At 45.6% G+C, this 24,856-nt stretch overlaps 1 protein-coding gene across 20 annotated transcripts in view; it reads right to left on the bottom strand.

Moving 5' to 3' along the window:
• LOC106578665 (protein scribble homolog) overlaps positions 1-24,856 on the bottom strand; it is a 131,124-nt gene that overhangs the window by 35,648 nt on the left and 70,620 nt on the right. For 19 of the 20 annotated variants that reach the window (XM_082965697.1, XM_014157721.3, XM_014157716.3 and 16 more), the window contains exons 6-20: positions 23,684-23,747; positions 21,799-21,873; positions 20,713-20,857; positions 20,245-20,363; positions 19,877-20,076; positions 19,359-19,525; positions 18,715-18,842; positions 16,726-16,851; positions 16,317-16,496; positions 15,679-16,074; positions 11,163-11,225; positions 5,352-5,441; positions 5,079-5,156; positions 4,604-4,924; positions 1,708-1,788 (exon numbers count right to left, since the gene is read on the bottom strand). In XM_082965697.1, the coding sequence (XP_082821823.1) occupies positions 1,708-1,788; positions 4,604-4,924; positions 5,079-5,156; positions 5,352-5,441; positions 11,163-11,225; positions 15,679-16,074; positions 16,317-16,496; positions 16,726-16,851; positions 18,715-18,842; positions 19,359-19,525; positions 19,877-20,076; positions 20,245-20,363; positions 20,713-20,857; positions 21,799-21,873; positions 23,684-23,747 (2,233 nt within the window). The remainder of the gene's footprint in view (positions 1-1,707; positions 1,789-4,603; positions 4,925-5,078; positions 5,157-5,351; positions 5,442-11,162; positions 11,226-15,678; positions 16,075-16,316; positions 16,497-16,725; positions 16,852-18,714; positions 18,843-19,358; positions 19,526-19,876; positions 20,077-20,244; positions 20,364-20,712; positions 20,858-21,798; positions 21,874-23,683; positions 23,748-24,856) is intronic. The other variant, XM_014157719.3, reaches the window with a different exon arrangement.

Raw genomic sequence — 24,856 nt, 5'->3', positions numbered from 1 at the left:
GAGGCAGGAGAGAGAGAAACGGTTATGACTCAGAGAATGAGAGAACAAGACAGTAGTAGTACTAGACACACACAAGAGGACCCTATTTCACACGGCACACAAATGTAACAAGATAGAATGAATCACTGGATTGGTAATAAGACCTATTGAGCGATCACATCAAGGCCCTATCCTTTGTAGCCATGGTCAAGGATACGAGCATGAGGTGCAACTCTGAATCAGACACTCTGTCAGCAGGTGAGGCCATGCCATTGTATAATAAAAACACTATGATAAGCAGAGTTAAGAGAGGCACAGTGAAGAACCGTGCAGGAACCTTGGCTCCAGCAGTCAGTCACATACATGTCAGCTAAGGTTATGCTAGTCTAGGGCTGCGTCCCAAATGGCACCCTATTCCCTGCATAGTGCACTCATTTAAAAAAAATACGTTACCCCGTTTTTCGATCTTGTCTCATCGCTGCAACTCCCCAACGGGCTCGGGGGGCGAAGGTCGAGTCATGCGTCCACTGAAACATGACCCGCCAAACCGTGCTTCTTAACAGCCGCCCACTTAACCCAGAAGTCAGCCACAGTAATTTGTCAGAGGAAACACCGTTCAACTGACGACCAAGGTCACCCTGCAGGCGCCCGGCCCGCCACAAAGAGTCGCTAGAGCCAAGTAACTAAAACAATCATTTGAAGCCAAGTAACTAAAACAATAATTTGAAACCTTGCTTGTATTTGTATACAAACTCTCTCAAATGCTTGGGAATACTTGAGACCAGATTTCCAAAATTAATAAATATAAAAATATTTTAATTGCTCAGAAAACTTTGCCAAATCAAACCACCCGCGGTCCAAATTCAGCAGTTGGGGAACCCTGGTCTAGGGTTTACTGAGAATGGTGTGACAAACAAAAAACATCCAGTCTGCAACAGTCCTGTGGGTGGAAACAGCTCGTTGACGAGACGTCGAATGATAATGGCAAGAATTGTGTAAACTAACAGGCGGGCTGTGAACAGGACGGCATCTCGGAATGCACAACTGGTCGATCCGTAGTCATGGATGGGCTATTGCACCAGACGACAACACTGGGTTCTACTCCTATCAGCAAAAAACAACAAGAAGCGGCTCCAGCGGGCACGCCACCACCAACACTTGACAAATGTGGAGGGGAAAAAACACTCCCTGGAACATGACAGTGAGTTCAGTTTACTCGAGTGGCCTGCACAGTCCCCAGACCTCAATCCAATAGAACATCTTTGGGATGAGATGGAACAGGCTGTTAGCAGCTTGAATGTACCGCCATACAATCTGCAGAAACTGCGTGATGGCATCACGTCAGCATGGACCAACATCCTTGTGGAATGTTTCCGGCACTTTGTAGAATGCCCCGAATAATTCAGGCTGTTCTGGAGGCAAAGGGGGTCCGACCCGGTACTAGATGGGTGTAGTTGTGTTTGATTTGGGAGTAGTCAACGGGTGGCAACTATATTGTGAGTTTGATGATGAGATCACTCACCACGTTATCTAACGTGTGTGTGCGTGGTTGGTGTGTTTGGCATGAAGTTCACACAGACCGAGCTCTGGTCCAGAGAGCGAGAGAAGAACATGGGTAGTGTCTCAATTAGCACCCTATTCCCTATATAGTGCACTGGTCAAAAAGGGATAGGGTGCAACTTGGGATGCCTCCATGGGGCTTAAACAGAGGAGTGGAGGGGTACTCACGGTGATGACCCTGTCCCCTACTCGGAGTGTGCAGTCTCTGTGGGCCGCCCCTCCCTCTGCGATCCGCGAGATGTAGATCCCCTGCAGAGACGGACATGTGGCACAAGAGTCAGTTCATAATGTCATCATGTCTATGTCCTAAATGGCAGTCCATTCCCTATATAGTGCACTATACGGCTCTGGTAAAAAGTAGCGCACAATGTAAGGAATAGGGTGGTATTTGGGATGCAAGCCCATGTCTGTGCACATCATCTTGGTTCTAACAAGTGTCTAATATGAGTGCATGAAATTGAAATTTAAGCCTTCAGAAATTATTCACACCCCTTTACTTTTTCACATTTTGTGGTGTTAAAGCATGAATTAAAAAAAAAATTAAATTGAGATTTCTTGTCACTGGCCTAAACACAATACCCAATAATGTCAAAGTGGAATTATGTATTTTGAAAATTTTACAAAATTAATAAAAAATGAAAAGCTGAAATGTCTTGAGTCAAGAAGTAAAGCCACTTCTGCTTCTACACCTGCATTGCTTGCTGTTTGGGGTTTTAGGCTGGGTTTCTGTACAGCACTTTGGGACATCAGCTGATTTAAGAAGGGCTTTATAAATACATTGGATTTGATATTTAACCCCTTTGTTATGGCAAGCCTAAATAAGTTCAGGAGTAACAATGTGCTTGTCACATAATACGTTGCATGGACTCACTGTGATTAATACTAGTGTTTAACATGATTTTTGTATGACCCTAGAGCATAGTGATGTTATTAATTACACTTTGGATGGTGTATCAATACACCCAGTCACTACAAAGATATAGGCGTCCTTCCTAACAGTTGCTGGAGAGGAAGGAAACCGCTCAGGGATTTCACCGTGAGGCAAATAGTGACTTTAAAACAGTTACAGAGTTTGATGGCTGTGATAAGCAAAAACTGAGGATGGATCAACATTGTAGTTACTCCACAATAATAACCTAATTGACAGTGTAAGAAGGAACACAAATACTACAAAACATGCATCCTGTTTGCAACAAGGCACTGAAGTAATACTGCTAAAAATGTGTCAAAGCAATTCACTTTTTGTCCTGAATAAGAAGTGTTATGTTTGGGACAAATCCAATGCAACATATTAGTGAGTACCACTATCCATAATTTCAAGCATAGTGGTGGCTGCATCATGTTATGGGTATGCTTGTAATCGTTAAGGAATGGGGAGTTTTTCAGGATTAAAAAAAAGCGGAATGGTGCTAAGCACAGGCAAAATCTTAGAGGAAAATCTGGCTTTACAACAGACACTGGTAGACAAATTCACACTTCAGCAGGACAATAACCTAAAACACAAGGCCAAATCTACACTGGAGTTGCTTACCAAGAAGACAGTGAATGTTTCGAGTTACAGTTTTAACTTAAATCTACTGGAAAATATATGGCAAGACCTGAAAATGATTGTCTAGCAATGATCAACAACCATTTTGACTGATCTTGAAGAATTCTGAAAAGAATAATGGCCAAATATTGTATAATCCAGGTGTGGACAGATCTTGGAGACTTACCCATAAAGACTGACAGCTGTAATTCCTTCCCGGCACACCAGGAGAGCTGTGGCTAAATCAAGTGTGCCAACAGCGCTGGCCAATCGGATAGCTCAACTCACTGTGCCTACAGCTCCCACAGCAAATGTTGATACTACATGAGATTTCATACCTTTTAAAACCATGACCAGACAAACACTTTCTCAACAACAAAAAATGTGCATGAAAACGAATCGTCTCTCGTTGAATGACTTCAAAGACTTTATTGAATAATCCCAACTGTTGACCAGTCACAGACAAAGAGGCGTAGACTTTAGCTATTGACTTAGTCTGGTGCAACAGGTCTGCAATGCCCCCTACTAGTTAAATCAGTCAGTCTACTCTGGGAGAGTGCTTACCAGGGGATGTCCAATAATGATGACCTCACCCAGCCATGACTTAATATAGTCTAGCGGTCTTATTCACAGTCACTAGTCTACCGCTACCCTCAATTGTTTGTTTGGGCTCGTTAAGAAGTATTTATGTGGCAGGATCTCAGCACAAGAATAACTTAACTACATGGACTTCACAGAAGGTTGGTGACACCTTAATTGAGGAGGACGGGCTCGTGGTAATGGCTGGGGTGGAATGGTACGAAATACCTCAAACGCATGGTTTCCATGGGTTTGATGTCATTCCATTTTCTCTGTTCCAGACATTATTATGAGCCGCCCTCCCCTCAGCAGCCTCCACTGTTGTACTCATGGCTTAGCTCCTAAATTCCAAACTATCATGCACAGGGGCTGACAAAGTGCAGCCCTACTCCTAGCCCATCTCAACAGAGATACCATCCATTCTAGAAAAAGGCAGACTTACAGACTCTTGCGATAAGCGTGCATCTCAGTTTCTCTCCACGGGCGCCCCAAGCTGTGTGTGTGTGTGTTTGAGAGCGGTGTTTGCACAGGACATGTAGCCATGAATGTAGCCAATGCAGTGGCCCAAAAATACCCCCTGGCCCCTCCCGTCCCAGTTACACAGGACCTATCAGGTGTCAAGGCTCGCTATACATATCTCTGTCTCCTTGGTGATGGCTGTAAACGCTGGAACCGGAAAAGGGGTTGTCAGAATGAGGAAACCTTAGAGGGGTTGGGGGGGGGGGGGGACTATGACTCGGCATAATACAGAAATACGTAGGAAATCCACGAATCCTGACTCTTAAACTCTCCCTCTAATGCTGTAGGTGTTTCACCACTAAGACCAGGAGGATGAAATATTAACCAGGTCTGAACAAGGTCTAATATTCCTACACCACTCTGTTGTACATTGAGGGATGTGTGTGTGAATCTCAGTGTCTACTGTACAGACTAAGGATGTGTGTGTGTTCATCTCACCATGTCCCCTGTGCGGTAGGCTGTGGAGCCTTTGCCCCCGGCAATGCTGAAGCCCAGACCCATGTCGTTGCGGATCAGGCAGGTAGACAGCCTGTGTCGGAGACCTGCGGGGGAGCCTGCCTCAATGCAGAAGGGAAGGCCACTGGCCCGTCTTTCCCGGGGGAAGTAGTCATCCTCGGGCCTCAGCGGTGTGGTGGTGATGGCGTTCTCCGGCTCCACCATGTGCTCCCGGAGGACGCTCATGGAGACGGCGGCGCCCGAGCTGCGCAAGGCCTCTACTGCCGTGTGGTGCTCTGCCCCCTGGAGAACCACACCGTTCACCTGAGAGAGAGAGAGAGAGGGAGGGAGAGGGAGCGGAGATCATGGTTCTCTCTACAGTTAAAAGGCCTGTTCATGGACCTTGACCACGAATGCACCATGGCTGCAAACAGGCATAAGAATGGGCACCCATACGCTTATCAAGCACACACTTTACCTCTAGGAGTTTGTCTCCCACTTTGACCCCAGCCTGCGCTGCAGGGCCCTCTTCAGACACCCTGGAGATGAAAATTCCCTGGAGGGACAGACAGACAGACTAGTACACAGTCACAAGTCTCAATCAGTCCGCAGAATGCGAATATGTCCAAAATAATACCCTGTTTTCCTATGCAGTGCACTATTTTGACCAGGGCACTGGTTCCCTATAGAGAATTTGGGACACAATCCATCTGTACATTTAGGAGTCTCCACAGCTGTCCTCAGCCCTCACCTCATCATCCCCCTTGTAGGGTGTGGATCCCTGTCCTCCGGCTATGCTGATGCCCAGGCCCCCAGTTTGCCGTAGAATGGTCAGGGTGTGCTGGAAATGGAGGAGAGGGGGTCAGCGCACTGAGCGGAGTCGCCCCATACAACAGCCCTATCCTCAGACAGTACAGGAAGGAGGAGGGCTCACCACACTCCACTTGACAATTGTTTTTAACAAGATGATACTTTTGGGTCAAATGTCAATTTGAAGGTTGCTGCATATTGTGATGAACAAACTGATAATGTGATTACCGTAATGTTGATTGGCAAGTAAATGGATTTAACTGACTATTTATTTAAATTAAGTCATGTGGAGTGGGTGAACCCCCTCTCCACTCAAAATGTGGCGCCGATCTGGGGAGTGCAGCATGGATAGACTAGGAACAGACAGACGGGATGGACAGGGGCTACTCTGGTCTCAGGGCTAAACTCAACTCAAGTGTATGTCGAATGAGAAAAGGCACGAGTCTTGCCTTCTATCTCTCCGTACAGAGAGAAGCTAGAGTAACTTATTAAAAGGTGGCCATTTTGGAGTAGAAGCAGAACGAAAGCAGTTCCAAATATCATTAACGGTAGTACTAAACAAATTACCCATCATATCACAAGGCATTGATATTAGCCCAAAGACACACAGTGAAACGACTCGACAAACACGTAATCCTTTTGACATAAAACACGAAGGCTAGTTTCAGACACTGAGGTGAGTCACATTACTCTGTCATGGAACAGTCACATCAAGGGTGGTGTGTGGGTCTGAACTGGATGTGTGAATGCTGTCCGCGCAAGCCGTGCAGAGTGGGAGAAAGTGGGGGATGAGGGTGAAATATAAGTAGGAGAGAGAGGAAAGAAATAGTGAAGTGAAAGAGTGCTGTGTTCTGGGTGGGGGGGGGGGGAGAAGGGGGTGGAGGTTCATTCCAGTGTGTCATCGTCATCAAAAGGCTCCTTTCTCTCACAAACTCGTTGTCACCGTTGCAGAACGCTCATGCAACCACAGACAGCGCAGACGCACAATATGCACGTGCCAACCATTCCATAGGCATCCTCAGCAGAAATGCACAGACTCAGTCACCAAGGCCAACTATCACTCCTTCATAGCCAAAGCACCAAAATAAAATAATCAGTATGTTGTATCTTATCTTATTAGTTAGGTATGTGCTACCACCCAATGACACGATTCTATCCTTTCAAAGTAATACACCTTTAAAAAGTAGAAATGTACAGAAATATTGTACAAAATGGATACTAATCCAGGCTCGTCATCTCCCATCTAGACTACTGCAATCCTGTTGGCTGAGCTCCCCGCTTGCGGCATCGAACCACTGCAATTGATCCAGAACACCGCAGCGTTCCAAGTTCATCCATGTGACCCCGTCCCTCCACACACTCCACTGGCTTCCAGTCGAAGCAAAGGGAACTGCCCCTCCCTATCTTCAGGCTATGCTCAAACCCTACACCCCAACCCGAGCAGTCCGTTCCCGCCACATCTGGTCTCTTGGCCCTCCCACACCTACATTGGGTCAGCTCCCACTCAACCCAGTCAAAGCTCTTCTCTGCCCTGGCAGACCAGTTGGATAACCAGTTTCCCCGACGCTACCCCGACACTAGGACAGCAGAGTCCCTGCCCATCTCCTGAAAACATCTGAAACCCAACCTCTCCAAAGAATATCTTAGAAAATCCACCCTAAAAATAAATATGTATATTGAACAACTGAACAAAAATATAAACGCAACTTGTAAAGTGTTGGTCCCATGTTTCATGAGCTGAAATAAAAGATCCCAGAAATGTTCCATTCTCACAAAAAACGTATTTCTCTCAAATGTTGTTTATATCCACGTTAGTGAGCATTTTATTTCATCCACCTGACAGGTGTGGCATATCAAGAAGCTGATTAAACAGCATGATCATTACACAGGTGCACCTTTGTGCTGGACACAATAAAAGGTCACTCTAAAATGTGCAGTTTTGTCACAACACAATGCCACAGATATCTCAAGTTTTGAGGGAGCATGCAATTGGCATGCTTACTGCAGGAATGTCCACCAGAGCCGTTGGCAGAGAATGGAATGTTAATTTCTCTACCATAAGCCACCTCCAACATGATTTTAGAGAATTTGGCAATACGTCCAACCGAACTCACAACTGTAGACCACGTGTAACCACGCCAGCCCAAGACCTCCACATCAGGCTTCTTCACCTGCGGGATCGTCTGAGACCAGCCACCTGGACAGTTGATGTATTTGTTTGTAATAAAGCCCTTTTGTTGGGAAAAACTAATTCTGATTGGCTGGGCCTGGCTCCCCAGTGGGTGGGCCTATGCCTTCCCAGGCCCACCCATGGCTACATCCATGCCCAGTCATGTGAAATCCATAGATTAGGGTCTAATGAATTTATTTCAATTTATTGATTTCCTTATATGAACTATATGTAACTCAGTAAAATGACATTTTTGCATGTTGTGTTTATATTTTTGTTCAGTATACATTTTCCTACAAGCACTGACTTTGCTGATAACTATTTTATTGAGGGAAAATGTACTTGCTTCAACTGTGAAATGTGGTTGTCTCACCCAGCTATCCTAAGATGAAGGCACTAATTGTAAGTCGCTCTGTAAATTAAAAATGACTAAAATGTAAATGAAATTCAACCACAATTCGTTGGAGTGCTCCCCACAATAAATTACACAGTAGTGCCAGTAGTTTTGTGTCAGGCGCTCACATAGCTTAGTGTGTCGTCTTAAAGCTTAATTTTAAAATGGGGTCACGTGAGAAAATGTGTGCTTGGTTCATAGGACCAGGGTTACGTCAGTAACCTCCAGTAGCCACTAGATGCAGTTGTAATAAACAATGCGGTTTTCTTCCTACAAATGTGGCTTCATCTTTTGAATGCTTTAATCTACAACATATTATGACCCCATCACTGAAAGATAAGACATACTGTTTGCATCTACTATGCCCACAAGCCGTTAGAAAGTAGTGAACAAGACCAGGCACTAAATCAGACTGGTGGGAAAATAACGTCAATGATGTTCTTTCCTACACAGAATATCATACATCATTACCTGATGACCTTCTGAACTTCGCAATACCTTTCTGATGCATTTCAGTCACTTCAAACCATACTGTCTTCAGATTGAAATACTGTCAAAAATACTTTGACTAATGTTCAAACTTAGACGTCAAACAGCATCAAGGTTCTGGTCTAATGCTTCTAAAGATGTTAGGCATAACCATGTTCATGGAGCGCTCAACTAGTCGTACACCTCACAGATTATGGTGTATGTTCTGTTGGTGCAACTGCCATTGCCCACATTAAAAAAGTAAACACTGACTGTTTATTTCAGAACTTTGTTTTACGTGGTAGGGGCCCGAAAACATTTTGTTTTCTAAAAAGGGATCGCTGGCCAAAAAGGTTTGGGAACCCCTGGTCTATTAACTAATTTACCAACTGGTGATGTCACCAGGCAGGCCAAAACTTCTTCCCACAACAACAAAAAGGTGACATTTCAGGTGGTAATTTTCACAATATTATTCCAACCTCAGTGTGGAAATCTATATAAAACACAGGAAAATCATGTTTTTGACTGCACTGGGACTTTAAGTTCTTGATTAGCTGCTTTGTGGTTCTTGAGCTATTCAGCAGTGCAAACCGTTTAGCAAAGTGCTAACCCTCTGGACTAAAATGTCTGGAAAGAGCCAGCGTGTTCCTTTGTCATATCATGATAGATGTAGGGTGTGGTACCATGCTGAGAAAGAACAGCATTTTATTTTTTGATAATGCACGTACATGTTCTCACAAAGAAATCCTTCAACTATTTTAGATATCTTTAACAAAATACATTTCTCCTGGTTAGAAGTTGCGATGTGTGGGCCAGATCCTGCTGGACACACCGGTTGGGGTAAGTGTAAAACCTGAAAGACTGTGCTGAAAGAAGATGGACCTCCTCCATCACAGACAGCAGCACAGGCAGCCCATTCACTCAGTCCAGGGCCACACAGCCTGAACAGGATGATGAAGAACGGGAGAAGGACGAGCAACAGCGTGGTAGAACCTGAGAATGGGGTAGGACATCATTGATGGGTAAACACTTGTTTACCACTTACATATAACTTCTTCATTACAATTGTATAACCATATTTTATATTCGGAAGGTATTCAGACCCTTTCACTTTTTCCACATTTTGTTACCGTTACAGCCTTATTCTAAAATTGATTAAATTGTTTTCCCACCTTAATCTACACACAATACCCCATAATGACAAAGGAAAAACAGGTTTTTAGAAATTTTAGCAAATGTATTAAAAATAAACTGAAATATCACATTTACTTAACTATTGAGTCCTTTTCCTCAGTACTTCGTTGACGCATCTTTTACAGTGATTACAGACAAGTCTTCTTGGGTATGATGCTACAAGCTTGGCACACCTGTATTTGGGGAGTTTCTCCAATTATTCTCTGCACTCAAGGACATTCAGAGACTTGTCCCAAATCCACTCCAGCGTTGTCTTGGCTGTGCGCTTAGGGTCATTGTCCAGTCTGAGATCCTGAGCACTCTGGAGCAGGTTTTCATCAAGGATCTCTTGGTACTTTGCTCCGTTCATCTTTCCCTCGATCCTGACTAGTCTCCCAGTCCCTGCCGTTGAAAAACATTCCCACAGCATGATGCTGCCACCACCATGCTTCACCGTAGGAATGGTGCCAGCTTTCCTCCAGACGTGATGCTTTTGGCAAAATCCAAGCGGGATGACATGTGTCTTTTACTGAGGAGTGGCTTCCATCTGGCCACTACCATAAAGGCCTGATTGGTGGAGTGCTGCAGAGATGGTTGTCCTTCTGGAAAGTTATCCCCTCTCCACAGAGGAACTCTGGAGCTCTGTCAGAGTGACCATCGGGTCCTTGGTCACCTCCCTGACCAAGGCCTTTCTCCCCCGATTGGTGGTTCCAAACCTGTTCCATTTAAGAATGATGGAGGCCACTGTGTTCTTGGGGACCTTCAATGCTGCAGACAACTTTTTGTACCATTCTCCAGCTCTGTGCCTCGACACAATCCTCTCTCTGAGCTCTAGGGACAATTCCTTCAACCTCATGGCTGGGTTTTTGCTCTGACATGCACTGTCAACTGTGGGACCTTATATAGACAGGCATGTGCCTTTCCTTTCCAAATCATGTCCAATCAACTGAATTTAACACAGGTGGACTCCAATCAAGTTGTAGAAACATCTCAAGGATGATCAATGGGAACAGGATGCACCTGAGCTCAATTTTTAGTCTCATAGCAAAGGGTCTGAATACTTATGTAAATAAGGTACGTTTTATTTACACACACACACACACACACACACACACACACACACACACAATAATTTATAGAAACCGGTTTTCACTTTGTAATTATGGGGTATTGTGTGTAGATTGATCTTTTTTTTTTGGTTAAATATATTTTAGAATAAGGCTGTAACGCACCAAAATGTGGAAAAAGTGAAGAGGTCTGAAAACTTTCCCAATGCACTGGATATTACTTAAATCCTGTAACCCTTTGGCCATATAAAGTGTTACTCCTGCATCCTCCTCTTCAAGTTCTATTACGCTGGCGGTCCAATGGAGAGTTGTGGTGGGCATTTCTCTGGGCGATTGGCTTGGATTAATCATTGATTTATGTGAGTTATTGTTAGTTTTTTTCCCCAACTGAGAGCCAGCGGGTGGGTGAATGGGTGAGTGGGGGAAGGAGAACGAGAGAGAGAGCGGGAGTGGATGGAGTGAAAGAGAGTAGGTACAGACCTCTTCCTCCTCAATTCGAGCAGGCTCAATCAGGAGATTATTGACTTGATCAAATGACACCCCCTGTTAGGACAGGAACCAGCGAGAGGCATGCGGATTAGTGAGGCCAAAGTAACTAATATGCACACAAGCATACTCTAACCAAATCCATTCAAAAACAGAAGAATGCACACACTTCAAAACACACACACACACACACACACACACACACACACACACACACACACACACACACACACACACACACACACACACACACACACACACACACACACACACACACACACACACACACACACACACACACACACACACACACACACACACACACACATTCAGCCACTGGGATAAACCCCAAAAGGTCATATCCACTATTGTATAGTGTGTGAAGTAAGGACATTTATTATGGCCAATTTGATTTCCAGTGGAGGTCCTTTCAACAATGGCAACACCAGTCACACACATCACTCACTCCCCAGCCACCAGAGGCAGATGCAGGCAGGGGTGGAAACTCGAGACCCAGAGTAAGGTGAGCTACAGGCCACACAGGGACGGCGGTTTGTGTGCAGAAAGAGACATGGGGGAAAGAAAGCAGTGGCTCCCAAAGCAAAGTTCTCCTCCAGCCTATAAACAGACACCACAGTAAACCTTTTCACCTGTGCAATACATGTTCTAAATGTGCAGTAGTCTTTCTCAGATTTAGTTGTACTTGTCAATCATTCAGCAACCCCCAAAAACAGATCATTGTAAATCAGCCATTAAGCAATTACAAATCAATTCCAGATCTAGACAGCCTTATAAAAATAGTAGCTAGATGTGTAAAATGCAAATTGTTCTAAGCCATTGATGCATTGTTATCTTTTAAGATTGAAATCTGCTGCAGAATTGTTAAGAAAATAGGTATTTATGTAGGTGCATACTGCACTCCAACAATACTTCATAAATGAAATCAGTTTGTCTGGGTCTCAACATTTCCACCTCTACCAAGACAAATTCCGGATGGTCTGCAGATCAACAGGCATAGACACGCACATACACATACACTATATCACACACACACCCCGCACTCATTCTCTGCATATTAGGTCGCAGCTCTAGTGGTGATTACGATTAATAATCAATTTGAATACAATTGTCTTAGAATCATACATTTCAGGAGCCATAGTATACACTTTCTCACAAATACAGGAAGGCAGGTCAGGGAGAAGTCATTAACCAATTAAAAACAGAACAGGAGACAGCAAATGATACGGTGAGAAGCATAGTACTGAGGTGGGCAGACAGAGGCCAGCAGGAGGCCAGCAGGAGGCCAGCAGGAGGCCTCTAGTGCACAGCTGATGGGGTGGCGATTCATCATTCGATAGACTATCACATGTATTAATAGATTTTATCATTGACAACTGGTCCAAGAGAGCTGGGAAACTTGATGTGAGAGCTCCGAGCAGCCACAAGAGAGAGCTGGGAAACTTGACGCGAGAGCTCCGAGCAGCCACAAGAGAGAGCTGGGAAACTTGACGCGAGCGCTCAGAGCAGCCACAAGAGAGAGCTGGGAAACTTGACGCGAGCACTCCGAGCAGCCACAAGAGAGAGCTGGGAAACTTGACGCGAGCACTCCGAGCAGCCACAAGAGAGAGCTGGGAAACTTGACGCGAGCACTCCGAGCAGCCACAAGAGAGAGCTGGGAAACTTGACGCGAGCACTCCGAGCAGCCACAAGAGAGAGCTGGGAAACTTGACGCGAGCGCTCCGAGCAGCCACAAGAGAGAGCTGGGAAACTTGACGCGAGCGCTCAGAGCAGCCACAAGAGAGAGCTGGGAAACTTGACGCGAGCACTCCGAGCAGCCACAAGAGAGAGCTGGGAAACTTGACGCGAGAGCTCAGAGCAGCCACAAGAGAGAGCTGGGAAACTTGACGCGAGCACTCAGAGCAGCCACAAGAGAGAGCTGGGAAACTTGACGCGAGCACTCCGAGCAGCCACAAGAGAGAGCTGGGAAACTTGACGCGAGCACTCAGAGCAGCCACAAGAGAGAGCTGGGAAACTTGACGCGAGAGCTCAGAGCAGCCACAAGAGAGAGCTGGGAAACTTGACGCGAGCGTTCAGAGCAGCCACAAGAGAGAGCTGGGAAACTTGACGCGAGCGTTCAGAGCAGCCACAAGAGGAAGCTGGGAAACTTGACGCGAGCGTTCAGAGCAGCCACAAGAGGAAGCTGGGAAACTTGACGCGAGTGCTCAGAGCAGCCACAAGAGGAAGCTGGGAAACTTGACGCGAGCGCTCAGAGCAGCCACAAGAGGAAGCTGGGAAACTTGACGCGAGCACTCAGAGCATCCACAAGAGGGAGCTCCACTCTGAGTTGACTGGGAAGTGTGTGGGTAAAGAAATGACTACATGCAAAATGGCACCCTATTTCCTTTACAGTGTACGACTTTTGACCAAGGCCCATTGGGTTCTGGTCAAAAGTAGTGCACTATAAATGGAATAGGGTGCCATTTGGTACACAATTAGGACTAAAGGGGTGAAATGTGTCCACGTTTTAAGCATTTAAACAACTCACACTGGATTTGGTTTGTGCTGGTTGTCCATTTGTAAACTGCCAGTCTGTTTGATGACATTTACAAACATGTATCAAATATTGTTTATGAGAATGTCCACTCTTGTTAGTTATGTCTGCCAACAGGTTACTGACTAGCGCCATCTGTGGATGTCTGAGAGAATCCTGCTTGTGTGGGACAGAGCGCAACGTAAAAGCACCCGAGTGCAAACTATAAGACTCCCGGCAAACATTCCTGTAAAAAAACAAGTCGTTTTTCCTATGTACAGCAACATGACATGCAATGTAATCTCCTTCTCAATCCAATCCAGTGCCAACAGTCCAAACTGAATGCAGGGAGACAAGACTGGGAGCTTCTACGCATTTGAGTGTCTAGGGTGTGCATAGAGGCGAGCAGGCCACTAACATGTCAGCATGAATAGAACTGGTGTGCAAAATATTTATTCAACCGTCTGTCATCTTCTTTAGGGCAAAAAACACTAAAGGAAAACTAGCCCATGGTAGTCCTGGCTAATTTGAAATTGGGATACATGGTTAGGGCGCCAAGTTTTTCGTGACCAGGTGGCCCCAGTTAGTGTAGTCAACTTATCAGAAGAGAAAAACTTGGGGCTCCAAACACGACAACTACATAATAATATGATAGTGAGTGTGTACAGACCTGCCAACCTTTAATTATTTTTATGAGTACCACTTCACCACGGCGGAAGGGACCCCGAGAGCCCTGCGGACCTCATGATGGCGCTCGCGACACCCACACTGCTCAAATCACAGGCTAATGCACCTTTTTTTTGCCTAATAATGATGTTGGCAGAAGACTGCCTTAGTAGGAACGGTACGCAATAGACTTACGCGTACTTGGTAATTAGCTGCTAACTACAAGGTACAATCAAGGCTCTCCCTAGGATTTTCTGACAAGGTGGTGCTGATGTAGGCCTAAGGTTGGGTAGGGTGGAGGTCCGGAGGGGGTCAGACAACTTCCCCCTCAGGAAGTAGGAGCATTTTGCATTATTAAAAAAACCTGGAACAGCCTTGTCCTGAACTTAGTCTTAAATGATCAAACAATGTAACCAATACCAGGTATTGTCTTTGATCCTAAACAAAATTGGTCTCAATGATACTTGCAAAATGTTGGGGTAATGATTATTGTAATTAATAGGTTTCTTTGTGTGAATAGTCTAGTGAAAATGTAAAACTGGCTTCTTCATTTTGTTTGGGAAGAAAATTCGGAATTACTCAATCGCTGAATGCAACGTAGTAGTCTAGCGTACTGTAGGCTACTTGGAATATGAAACTGAACTAGGCCTATATGAGCTTGTTCCAGATATCCATCCCTGACCTCATCCATTCAGTTAGGTCTGACTACTAGGCCACTCAGCAACATGCCTGGTTGTCATTGGTGACCTGACGATTATCCCATCATCAGCAGCCTACTGGTGACACAGCTATATCAAGAGGACAAATCAACAACTGAATAATGAACATGGACTTAAAGGTTAATAGGCCTAACATAGCTTTTTGTGAAGGACGGTTTTAGCGGAATAGCTCGCTCTGCCATGTTTGTCTCCATCAACACTGAACTAGCGTAACACCGCACAGGTCTCCTTTCTCATCCACGCGCTCGCGCCTACTAGCGTTGCGGACGTCAAAGCACGTTGGCAAGAAAGTCTTCTCGCCTAGTTGACTAAACGCTGTAGCTACATAACTTCACCGTAATGACGCCTTAGCTAAGGAGCTAACTACAAAATAACAGTGTCTAATGTGCTTGACTGACACACACAATTTGGAAAATACAATTGCGTGCATAGAATTGCGTGCACAGTATGCAGAATTTGTGCAGGTTGGCAGGTCTGGTGTACGTTTTAGTTTTGTACTACAGCCCTGCTCACTATGAGCCTATGTAGCCTGTATAGTAATTGTGTTTCCTACCCACCATCCCCTGACCCCCCCCCCACCCCGAGCCCAGTTTACCTTGACCGGCTGCAGGGAAGAGTTGACATGAAGCAGACTCCTATCATCCTGCTCTGGCTCTTCTATTCTGTTGTGGCGCTGTGGAGTAACCATATACTCCTCCTCTTCCTCCTCCTCGGGGTCAGGGTGGTGCGAGGTGGGGTGTTGGGCCAGGTGTGCGTCGGGGCTGAAGCCCTGCAGTAATGCGGCCACCGCCTCGGGTTTGGGCAGCTTGGTAATCTTGAAGTGCTTCTTGTAGTGCGGCGTGTCCTTCCTGATCAGACGCTGCTTCTCCGAAGGGAACTGGGGCCTCTGTTCCTCTAGGTCGCTGCATGGGACCCTGTCCCCACCCTCCTCATCCTCACCGTCCTCATTCCCACCCCGGTATATGGGCTCCTCTGCAAAGTGCACCGTGGGCTGGCGGACGAAGGGAAAGGATGGTGTGAGTGACAGGAGAGAAAGAAAGAGCAGGAGGGAAACGATCGTATTGAAGACAAGGATGCGTCTCACTAGTCACAGTTATTTAGTTGACCTGACCAGGAGAAAGTGTATAACTAGGGTACAGAGTTTTCCTAGCCAAGAAACACCAGGTCTTAAATGACAGCACCAGTATTAGGAGAGGTGATTGAAACAGAGACCGTCGTAGTAGTGAAACTCACCTCTACATACTCCACCTCCATCTCGTCTAGCTCCTCGTCCTCCTCACCACGCCCACCCACTAGGCTCTCCCTCGCTGTGGTAATCATGCACCGTCTCTCCTCGTGAGAGTTGGCAGAGGCTGTGCTGTTGGACGCCGCAGAGTCGTGGCTCTGATTGGACAGATTGCTCAGTCGTTTCTCCTGCAACCACCAATCACACGTCAGAATCCTCAGAACAACATGCTGGATAAGTGGCCAACAGGTACACAGTTAGATTCTGTTTCAACAGTACAAGTTCACCTATGATCTGTATGAACCATACCCACAGCAATGACGGTTTTTACAGAATGTATGTATTTAAAATGTTAAAAAGTTTCACTCACGGATCTCAAGTATGGCGGCATGTAGGATGTACAGTGGTGTGTTATACCTCAATACCAGGAGACTCTGGCTCTCCATCAAGACAGGATGTGTAGGCCTCGTTCCTCTTCTCCTCAATCACCTTCTTCATGACCTTCAGCTCACTGGGGTGGGGCGTCGCCCGGCGCTGGAGACCCTGAACAGACAACACGCACGAGAATCTGTCAATTCCCCAGACTGACAGTTCATCTACAGACACACGAGGAGGAGACCGCCTCAAAAAGACATTTGTAAACTGTAAATTAGACCCAAGGATAAAGTACAACAAACTGACTCAAGAAAACTCAAAGACTGAGATGCCGAAACTATGACTGGAATGGAGTCTGCTACTGATTTTCCGACTGGATATTTCTCTACCATATTACTTTACCCTGTCATGCCCTGTCAGAATGGAAAGGAAAGAAAGGACAATGAAAGGAAGCTAAGTTATGAACCAGCCATAGAGCGCTTCATTTTAAAACGTGTTGGCTTGTGCAGCGCACGAGTCACATGAACGAAGCTCCTCATAAAGCACTGTTGATGTATTGTATACTCAGCAAAAAAGAAACGTCCCTTTTTCAGGACCCTGTCTTTCAAAGATAATTCGTAAAAATCCAAATAACTTCACAGATCTTCATTGTTAAGGGTTTAAACACTGTTCCCCATGCTTGTTCAATGAACCATAAACAATTAATGAACATGCACCTGTGGAACGGTCGTGAAGACACCAACAGCTTACAGACGGTAGGCAATTAAGGTCACAGTTATGAAAACTTAGGACACTAAAGAGGCCTTTCTACTGACTCTGAAAAACACCAAAAGAAAGATGCCCAGGGTCCCTGCATGAATGTGCCTTAGGCATGCTGCAAGGAGGCATGAGGACTGCAGATGTGGCCAGGGAAATAAATTGCAATGTCCGTACAGTGAGACGCCTAAGACAGCGCTACAGAAAGACAGGGCGGACAGCCGATTGTCCTCGCAGTGACAGACCACGTGTAACAACACCTGCACAGGATCGGTACATCTGAACATCACACCTGCGGGACAGGTACAGGATGGCAACAACAACTGCCCAAGTTACACCAGGAACGCACAATCCCTCAATCAGTGCTCAGACTGTCTGTAATAGGCTGAGAGAGGCTGGACTGAGGGCTTGTAGGCCTGTTGTAAAGGCAGGTCCTCACCAGACATCACTGGCAACAACGTCACTTATGGGCACAAACCCACCGTCGCTGGACCAGACAGGACTGTCAAAAAGGCGCTCTTCACTGACGAGTCGCGGTTTTGTCTCACCAGGGGTGATGGTTGGATTCGCATTTATCGTCGAAGGAATAAACGTTACACTGAGGCCTGTACTCTGGAGCGGGATCGATTTGGAGGTGGAGGGTCCGTCGTGGTCTGGGGCGTTGTGTCACAGCATCCTCGGACTGAGCTTGTTGTCATTGCACGCAATCTCAACGCTGTGCGTTACAGGGAAGACATCCTCCTCCCTCATGTGGTACCCTTCCTACAGGCTCATCCTGACATGACCCTCCAGCATGACAATGTCACCAGCCATACTACTCAGTGTTCATGTCAGTGTTCTGCCATGGCCAGCAAAGAGCCCGGATCTCAATCCCATTGAGCACGTCTGGGACCTGTTGGCTAGGGCCATTCCCCACAGAAATGTCCGGGAACTTACAGGTGCCTTGGTGGAAGAGTGGGGTAACATCTCACAGCAAGAACTGGCAAATCTGGTGCAGTCCATGAGGAGGAGATGCACTGCAGTACTTAATGCAGCTGGTGGCCACACCAGATACTGACTGTTGATTTTGATTTTGACCCGCTTTGTTCAGGGACACATTATTCAATTTCTGTTAGTCACATGTCTGTGGAACTTGTTCAGTTTATGTCTCAGTTGTTGAATCTTGTTATGTTCATACAAATATTAACACATGTTAAGTTTGCTGAAAATAAACGCAGTTGACAGTGAGAGGACGTTTCTTTTTTTTGGTGAGTTTAAATGTATTAGTAGTCTTACCCTGCGCTCTGCAGCCGCCTCATCGTCCTCATCCTGCTTGGTAGTCTCTTCCTGGAACTGGATTACTGACACCCGGTTCAGGTTGCTGTCTATCCAGCTGTCATCCACACTGTTTTGCAGCAGGTTCTCTGTAGGGAGACAGGATGGAGAGAGGGACTGGGGTTACAAAAACAGCTTATAGGATAATCACTTTTCCTGGATTGAAACGGTCATCGTTGTGGTACAGGGGAGTTGTGGTGTTATGAGAACATTTTAAGAACATTTGGGTTGAGAGTGACAGGAGAGCAAGAAGGACTCTGGGAGAGGAATGTGCTGCTCAGTGTAAAATTGCACTCTGGTTCTATTATCAAGATTTCGATACGCAGCTCACACTTGATAAAGTAGCTTGCGCCCTGCTCGCACTGGCCAAAAGTTTCCAGCGTCACGGGTAAAAAACAGACTGATTTTGCAACACCCCAGCGTAGCTCCTATGTTAGAGGAAATAAAGGGAAGAGGAGGATTTTGGTTAAGTTGGTAAAAAGTGAATAGCCCAGGAAAAAGTTGAGATGGAGAACCGAGCGTGATAGAGATGTGAGAGAGGAGGAGGAAGATGATGATGGCATAAAGATGATGTCCACCAGGAGGTAGGTGTAGGGCTAACTCACCCAGGCTGGGGGAGGGCTGCTGGGGAAGCAGGTAGCAGGTGAGCACCTTCTCCCCGGTGCTCTCGTCGTCCTCCGTCTGGAACTTGAGCATGGGCTGGGACTGGTTCTCCGTCAGCCACATGGCCTTCAGGTTGAGGTTGGCCAGGGCAAACGGTAGGTTCTGTAACCTGGGGCCACCACACAACAACATGGACAAATCATATGGAAAGTACTATTCTGAAGAATAGTCCGGTGTTGCTCAGTTGGAAGAACATTGTGTTTGCAACGTCAGGATTGTGTGTTCCATTCCTGCTGGGGCCACCCATATGAAAATATATGCATGCATAAGTCACTTTGAGGGGATTTAAAAAATATATATTATTTTTATTATTATATCATTATTAGACTATAAGACTTGATAAAGGATCAAGAGAAGCTCGGACTACTTGAGAAGTGGAGTCACTAGATATGTTATTACAGGAGAGAAGTCTACCAACACCAGTGATTTACAGGACCTATATAGGGTGTAGAAGGCTTACCTGTTCCCTGCCACGTCCAGAACATGGAGCTCGGTGGCGCCAGCCAGCTCAGCGGGCAATTTGGCCACGCGGTTGTCTCTGAGGGAGAGCACGTTGAGGCTGGCACAACCACCCAGCTCATCAGGCACGTCGCCCAGCCGGTTGCGGTCGACATTCAGGTTGGTCAGCTTCTTCAACTTGCCCAGCGAGCGAGGCAGAGTCTATTGAATAAAAATACACAATAATAAAAACATGTCAAATTGAATGGATGTTAAAAGTTATGCATCTCAAGGGGGATGTTGAAAGGACAAGGCCGGGAGTCTCGGGACAAGGCACATATAGTACTGTACATTTGTTCTGAGCCAGCAAACTGTGGTTCTAAAATGTACCTGTAAGAGGTTCTCGGTCAGTACGAGTTCCGTCAGGTTCTCACACTCTCCTATGGAGTCACTCAGGTGGGTCAGTCGGTTCTGGTCCACTTTCAGGATGGACAGCTGCTTCAGAGAGCCTAATGAACACGACCCAGATCAATCACCATCACAAGCCTTTGAGTCAGTTTATATGCATAATTTCCCCAGTAGGGGGCAGTATGGTTTTCAGTACATTACCTTCTATTACATCCAAGCAATGAAAATGCCCAATGTCCATGGGTCTAATTCAATAGTACTTGGTAAAAAGCACACACCTTGACAAAGTACTTTGGAAAAACTCAGTTTAGTCTGACAATGAAGCTACAGTGTAAATCAGTTCAGGTGAATAAGCCACCGTACAACGATACAGGGAATGCCATCAGGCAACCTTTCCTCCCTCTCTCCCCATCTACCTCCTTCCCCCGCTCTCTCCCATCTCTCCCTCACCTATGCTGTCGGGGACCACCACCAGGAGGTTGTGTGTGAGCAGCAGGTCAGTGAGGGCCAGCAGGCCGCTGAGCTCTGAGGGCAACTCCTCCAGTCGGTTCTCTGACACGTCTAGACACACTAGTCTCTGCAGGTTCCCCAGCTCCTACAGACAGACACACACACAAAGCAATGTCGTTTCTAGTGTGAATACTCCCACTGAAATGTATGTGGTAGGTTTCATACTAGGCTTGGGCAGTATGCAGATTACCATACCGACCTTGTGCCATACCGAGATATTCATAACTGGACACAAGGGGCGCTATTTTCAAACCCCACTGCCAACAAGTACATGTACAATCCTTTAGAAAATGCTAACTAAATGCTAACAAGCACATTGCGAACAATTTATACAGTCTCTGACCTAAAGTATTTACAGGACAGACGTCCCGGCTTATAAAGTTATACAAGTAACTCAATGCTAATAACAGTTTGCTGAATGCACAAAACCAACACTAGAGAGCAAGGCTCTTGATCCAGGAGGGGAATCTCTGCTGTTACCAAGCAAAGCTTGATTTTGGAAGAAGCTTACCACTTAGCTAGTAAGCTAACTAGCTACTAAAATAGCAAACCAAATACGCAACTGCAGAGCATTTAGCACAGTTTACTTAATAGGTATAAGATATAGTACCTAGATACAGTATCTAGCTGGCAAACACTTAGTTGTGAGTTCCATACTGTAACTAGATCCCCTGGCGCGTGCTGCACAACAGTGAGTGACTCAAGGCTCTGGCCTCTTGTATTTGTGTGCTTGTAAACAAAATCACATGACTGGGGACTTCCGGGAAAATGAATGACACGATCGTCTTTATCTCCTAATGTATTGCACAAGTTGACTGCAGGTATTTACTTCAAAACGTAGCTACAAATATTCAAATGTATACAAATAAAAAGTCAAAAAATTGTTTCAACGGTAATGAAAAACCATGTCGTGGCTACTTCCAAATATCCCAGTGTAAGGTATACCGCCCAAGCCTATTTCATACTGAGCAATGTTCTGGTTCTAAGTGAATAAGGGCATGGATGCCAAGCCAGGACCGTACTCACTAGTGGCAAAGAGGAGAGCTGGTTGCGGTCCAACCACAGCTCCCGTAGGTTAGGGAGAGCACCAAGTGTGTCCGGCTGTTAGAGATAGAGAGACAGACAGAGGGCGGAAAAAAAGAGAAAAGAAAGGTAAACCGAGGGCCCCTGCTTCTAGAGCGAGTGGAAACAAACATGCATCATCCACTGTACTTAAATATGCATCATTTGGGAAGGGGAGAGGGGCCGGCAACATAAACACACATCATACGCCCCAAATGGCTGTGGGAAGGGGCAAGATTCACCTGACAAGACAATCAATCATATACACATACCCACACACTGTGTCTGTTTGCTATGTCCACAAACCACACAGAAAAAAAACATGTTTTTATCCAAAACAAGATGCTTGCCCTGGCCTGTGTCCTGCTCCAATTCAATTTAAAAAACGAGGCGCAATTTGGGCTCCAAAAAAGCCATTGGTAATCAATCCCAGAAAACAAAAACCTATAAAATGATTGTATTTCGAATTGTATTTGAGTGACGCATTACATTAAAAGACTGAGGGATGAACAAAGTGCAGTATGACAGGCAGGCAGCCAGGCTTTCAGGCGGCAGCATGATGTCAGGTTGTTTGCTCAGCCTACGCCCGTCAGCTCAACAGGCATTATTTACCCTGTACATTGAGATGACTAGCCAGGCAGGCGTTCCCATGCTAAAAGAAGCAGGACTCAAGGGCAACATATTACCTACAGAGCGCACTACATTTGACCACGGCCCCATCCCTTTTCCCTACATAGTACACTACTTTTGGCCAGGGACCATAGTAATGCACTATATAGGGAATAGGGTGCCATGTGGGACGCATTCATAGCACACAGGGGCCCTAACGTCCAACAGACCAGCTCCAAGTCATTGTGTTTGTTTGTGGGCAAGATATGTGGGATAGATGGGTGCTTGTGGTGGGGAAATGTAAGGGTGTTTGGGTAGTGTGATGTGTGTGTGTGTGTGTGTGTGTGTGTGGCGTGCACGCCCTGGACATCAGGGTTGGGGTCAATTCAATAAGTAAACTTTAATTCCCATAAATAAATAATAATGTACATCTATATTCAATGACTTCTCAATAAACAGAAAAGGAGAAGCTAAGTCAGGTTTTTCTGGAATTTAAAATCAAATCACTTCCTGAAATGACCCCAAGCAAAGATGGTTTAGTATGAAGATAAGTAGAAACTGTTCTCCAATAGAAATCCCTGATCACGCTTGTAGGCGATATCACAGCTCATCTGCAGAAACACGTAATCCGTGGTCGAACGGTCATCTTGCTCTAAACTCCACATGTACTGGACTTCAAATTAAAAAGCACTCTTTCGATAGTTGTTTTTGACAACAACAAAATGTTTTTTGCAAGGTTGTAGTAATGACATGTTCATCTACTTAAAACAGCTTTGAATGTTGTGCCTTTAGAAATCTAAAGTGAAGGAATCATTTTTTACTTTTCTGATTCTCAAACCCCAAACCCCGGTCTGGTGTGCAGAGTCTACTTCACAAGCGTTCCTGGAATGTTTGGTCTCTGGGTTTATAAAATCTGTACCCCAACCCTGCTGGACATGCAGGGTGTACGATCCTGTGTGGCATGTCCTCTGAGCTGTATATCTAACCAGCTTGTATGCAAGACGTGTTTTTGTGGTACAGCATAAACCAGGGTCAAGGGTGCGTATATTTCTATGGCCTCCATGCATGTTGAGAATGTGAGTTATTGTCATGCTGTATATCACACATCCTTTACATAGTGTCGCCGTTGCAAATTGCACCCTATTCCCTATGTAGTTAACTTTTGACCAGGGCCCTTGGGGGCTGGTCAAAAGTAGTGCACAATATAGGGAACAGAGTGCTATTTAGAGCTTGTTCTTACCAACACATCCAGTTCATTGCTGCCCAGGTCCAGATGTTCCAGTTTCACCAGGAAAGAGAGTGACCTGGATAAGCGAGAGAAACAACATAAATCATAGAAAACACTGATGTAATGGGGACTACTACACACTCAGACGACACGGTCTAAACTCACTCAGTGTTGAATATACAGTGCATTCGGGAAATTATTCAGACCCCTTGACTTTTTCCACATTTTGTTACGTTACAGCCTAATTCTATAATGTATGACATTTTTTCATAATCAATCTACACACAATACTGCATAATGATGAAGCAAAAACAGGTTTAGAAATTTTAGCAAATTAGTTTTTTTAAACTAACAGAAAAACCTGATTTACATAAGTATTCAGACACTTTGCTATGAGACTCGAAATTGAGCTCAGGTGCAGACTGTTTCTATTGATAATCCTTGAGATGTTTTTACAACTTGGAGTCCATCTGTGGTGAATTAAATTGATTGGACATGATTTGGAAAGGCACACACCTGTCTATATAAGGTCCCACAGTTGACAGTGCATGTCACAGCAAAAACCAAGCCATGAGGTCTAAGGAATTGTCCGTAGAGCTCCGAGACAGGATTGTGTCGAGGTACAGATCTGGGGAAGGGTACCATAACATTTCTGCAGCTTTGAAGGTCCCCAAGAACATAGTGGCCGCCATCATTCTTAAATGGAAGAAGTTTGGAACCACGTAGACTCTTCGGGGGAAAGGGGCATTTATGGTAGAGTGGCCAGACGGAAGCCAATCCTCAGTAAAAGGCACATGAAATCCCGCTTGGAGTTCTCCAAAAGGCACCTAATGACTCTCAGACCATGAGAAACAAGATCCTCTGTTCTGATGAAACCAAGATTGAACTCTTTGGCCTGAATGCCAAGCGTCACATCTGGAGGAAACCTGGCACCATCCCTACAATGAATCATGGCGGTGGCAGCATCATGCTGCGGGGATGTTTTCAGCAGTAGGGACTGGGAGACTATTCAGGATTGAGGGAAGGATGAACGAAGTAAAGTACAGAGAGATCCTTGATGAAGATCTGAGCGCTCTGGAGAAGGTGTTCAGACTAGGGCGAAGGTTCACCATCCACCAGGACAACAATCCTAAGCACACATCCAAGACAACTCGGGAGTTGCCTCGAGACAAGTCTCTGAATGTC

Source organism: Salmo salar, chromosome 19 (assembly GCF_965601325.2).
Source record: "Salmo salar chromosome 19, fSalSal1, whole genome shotgun sequence".
Classification (NCBI taxonomy): Eukaryota; Metazoa; Chordata; class Actinopteri; order Salmoniformes; family Salmonidae; genus Salmo; species Salmo salar.
The sequence above is the reverse complement of the archived record's forward strand: the minus strand, read 5'-3'. Positions and strand labels throughout refer to the sequence as shown.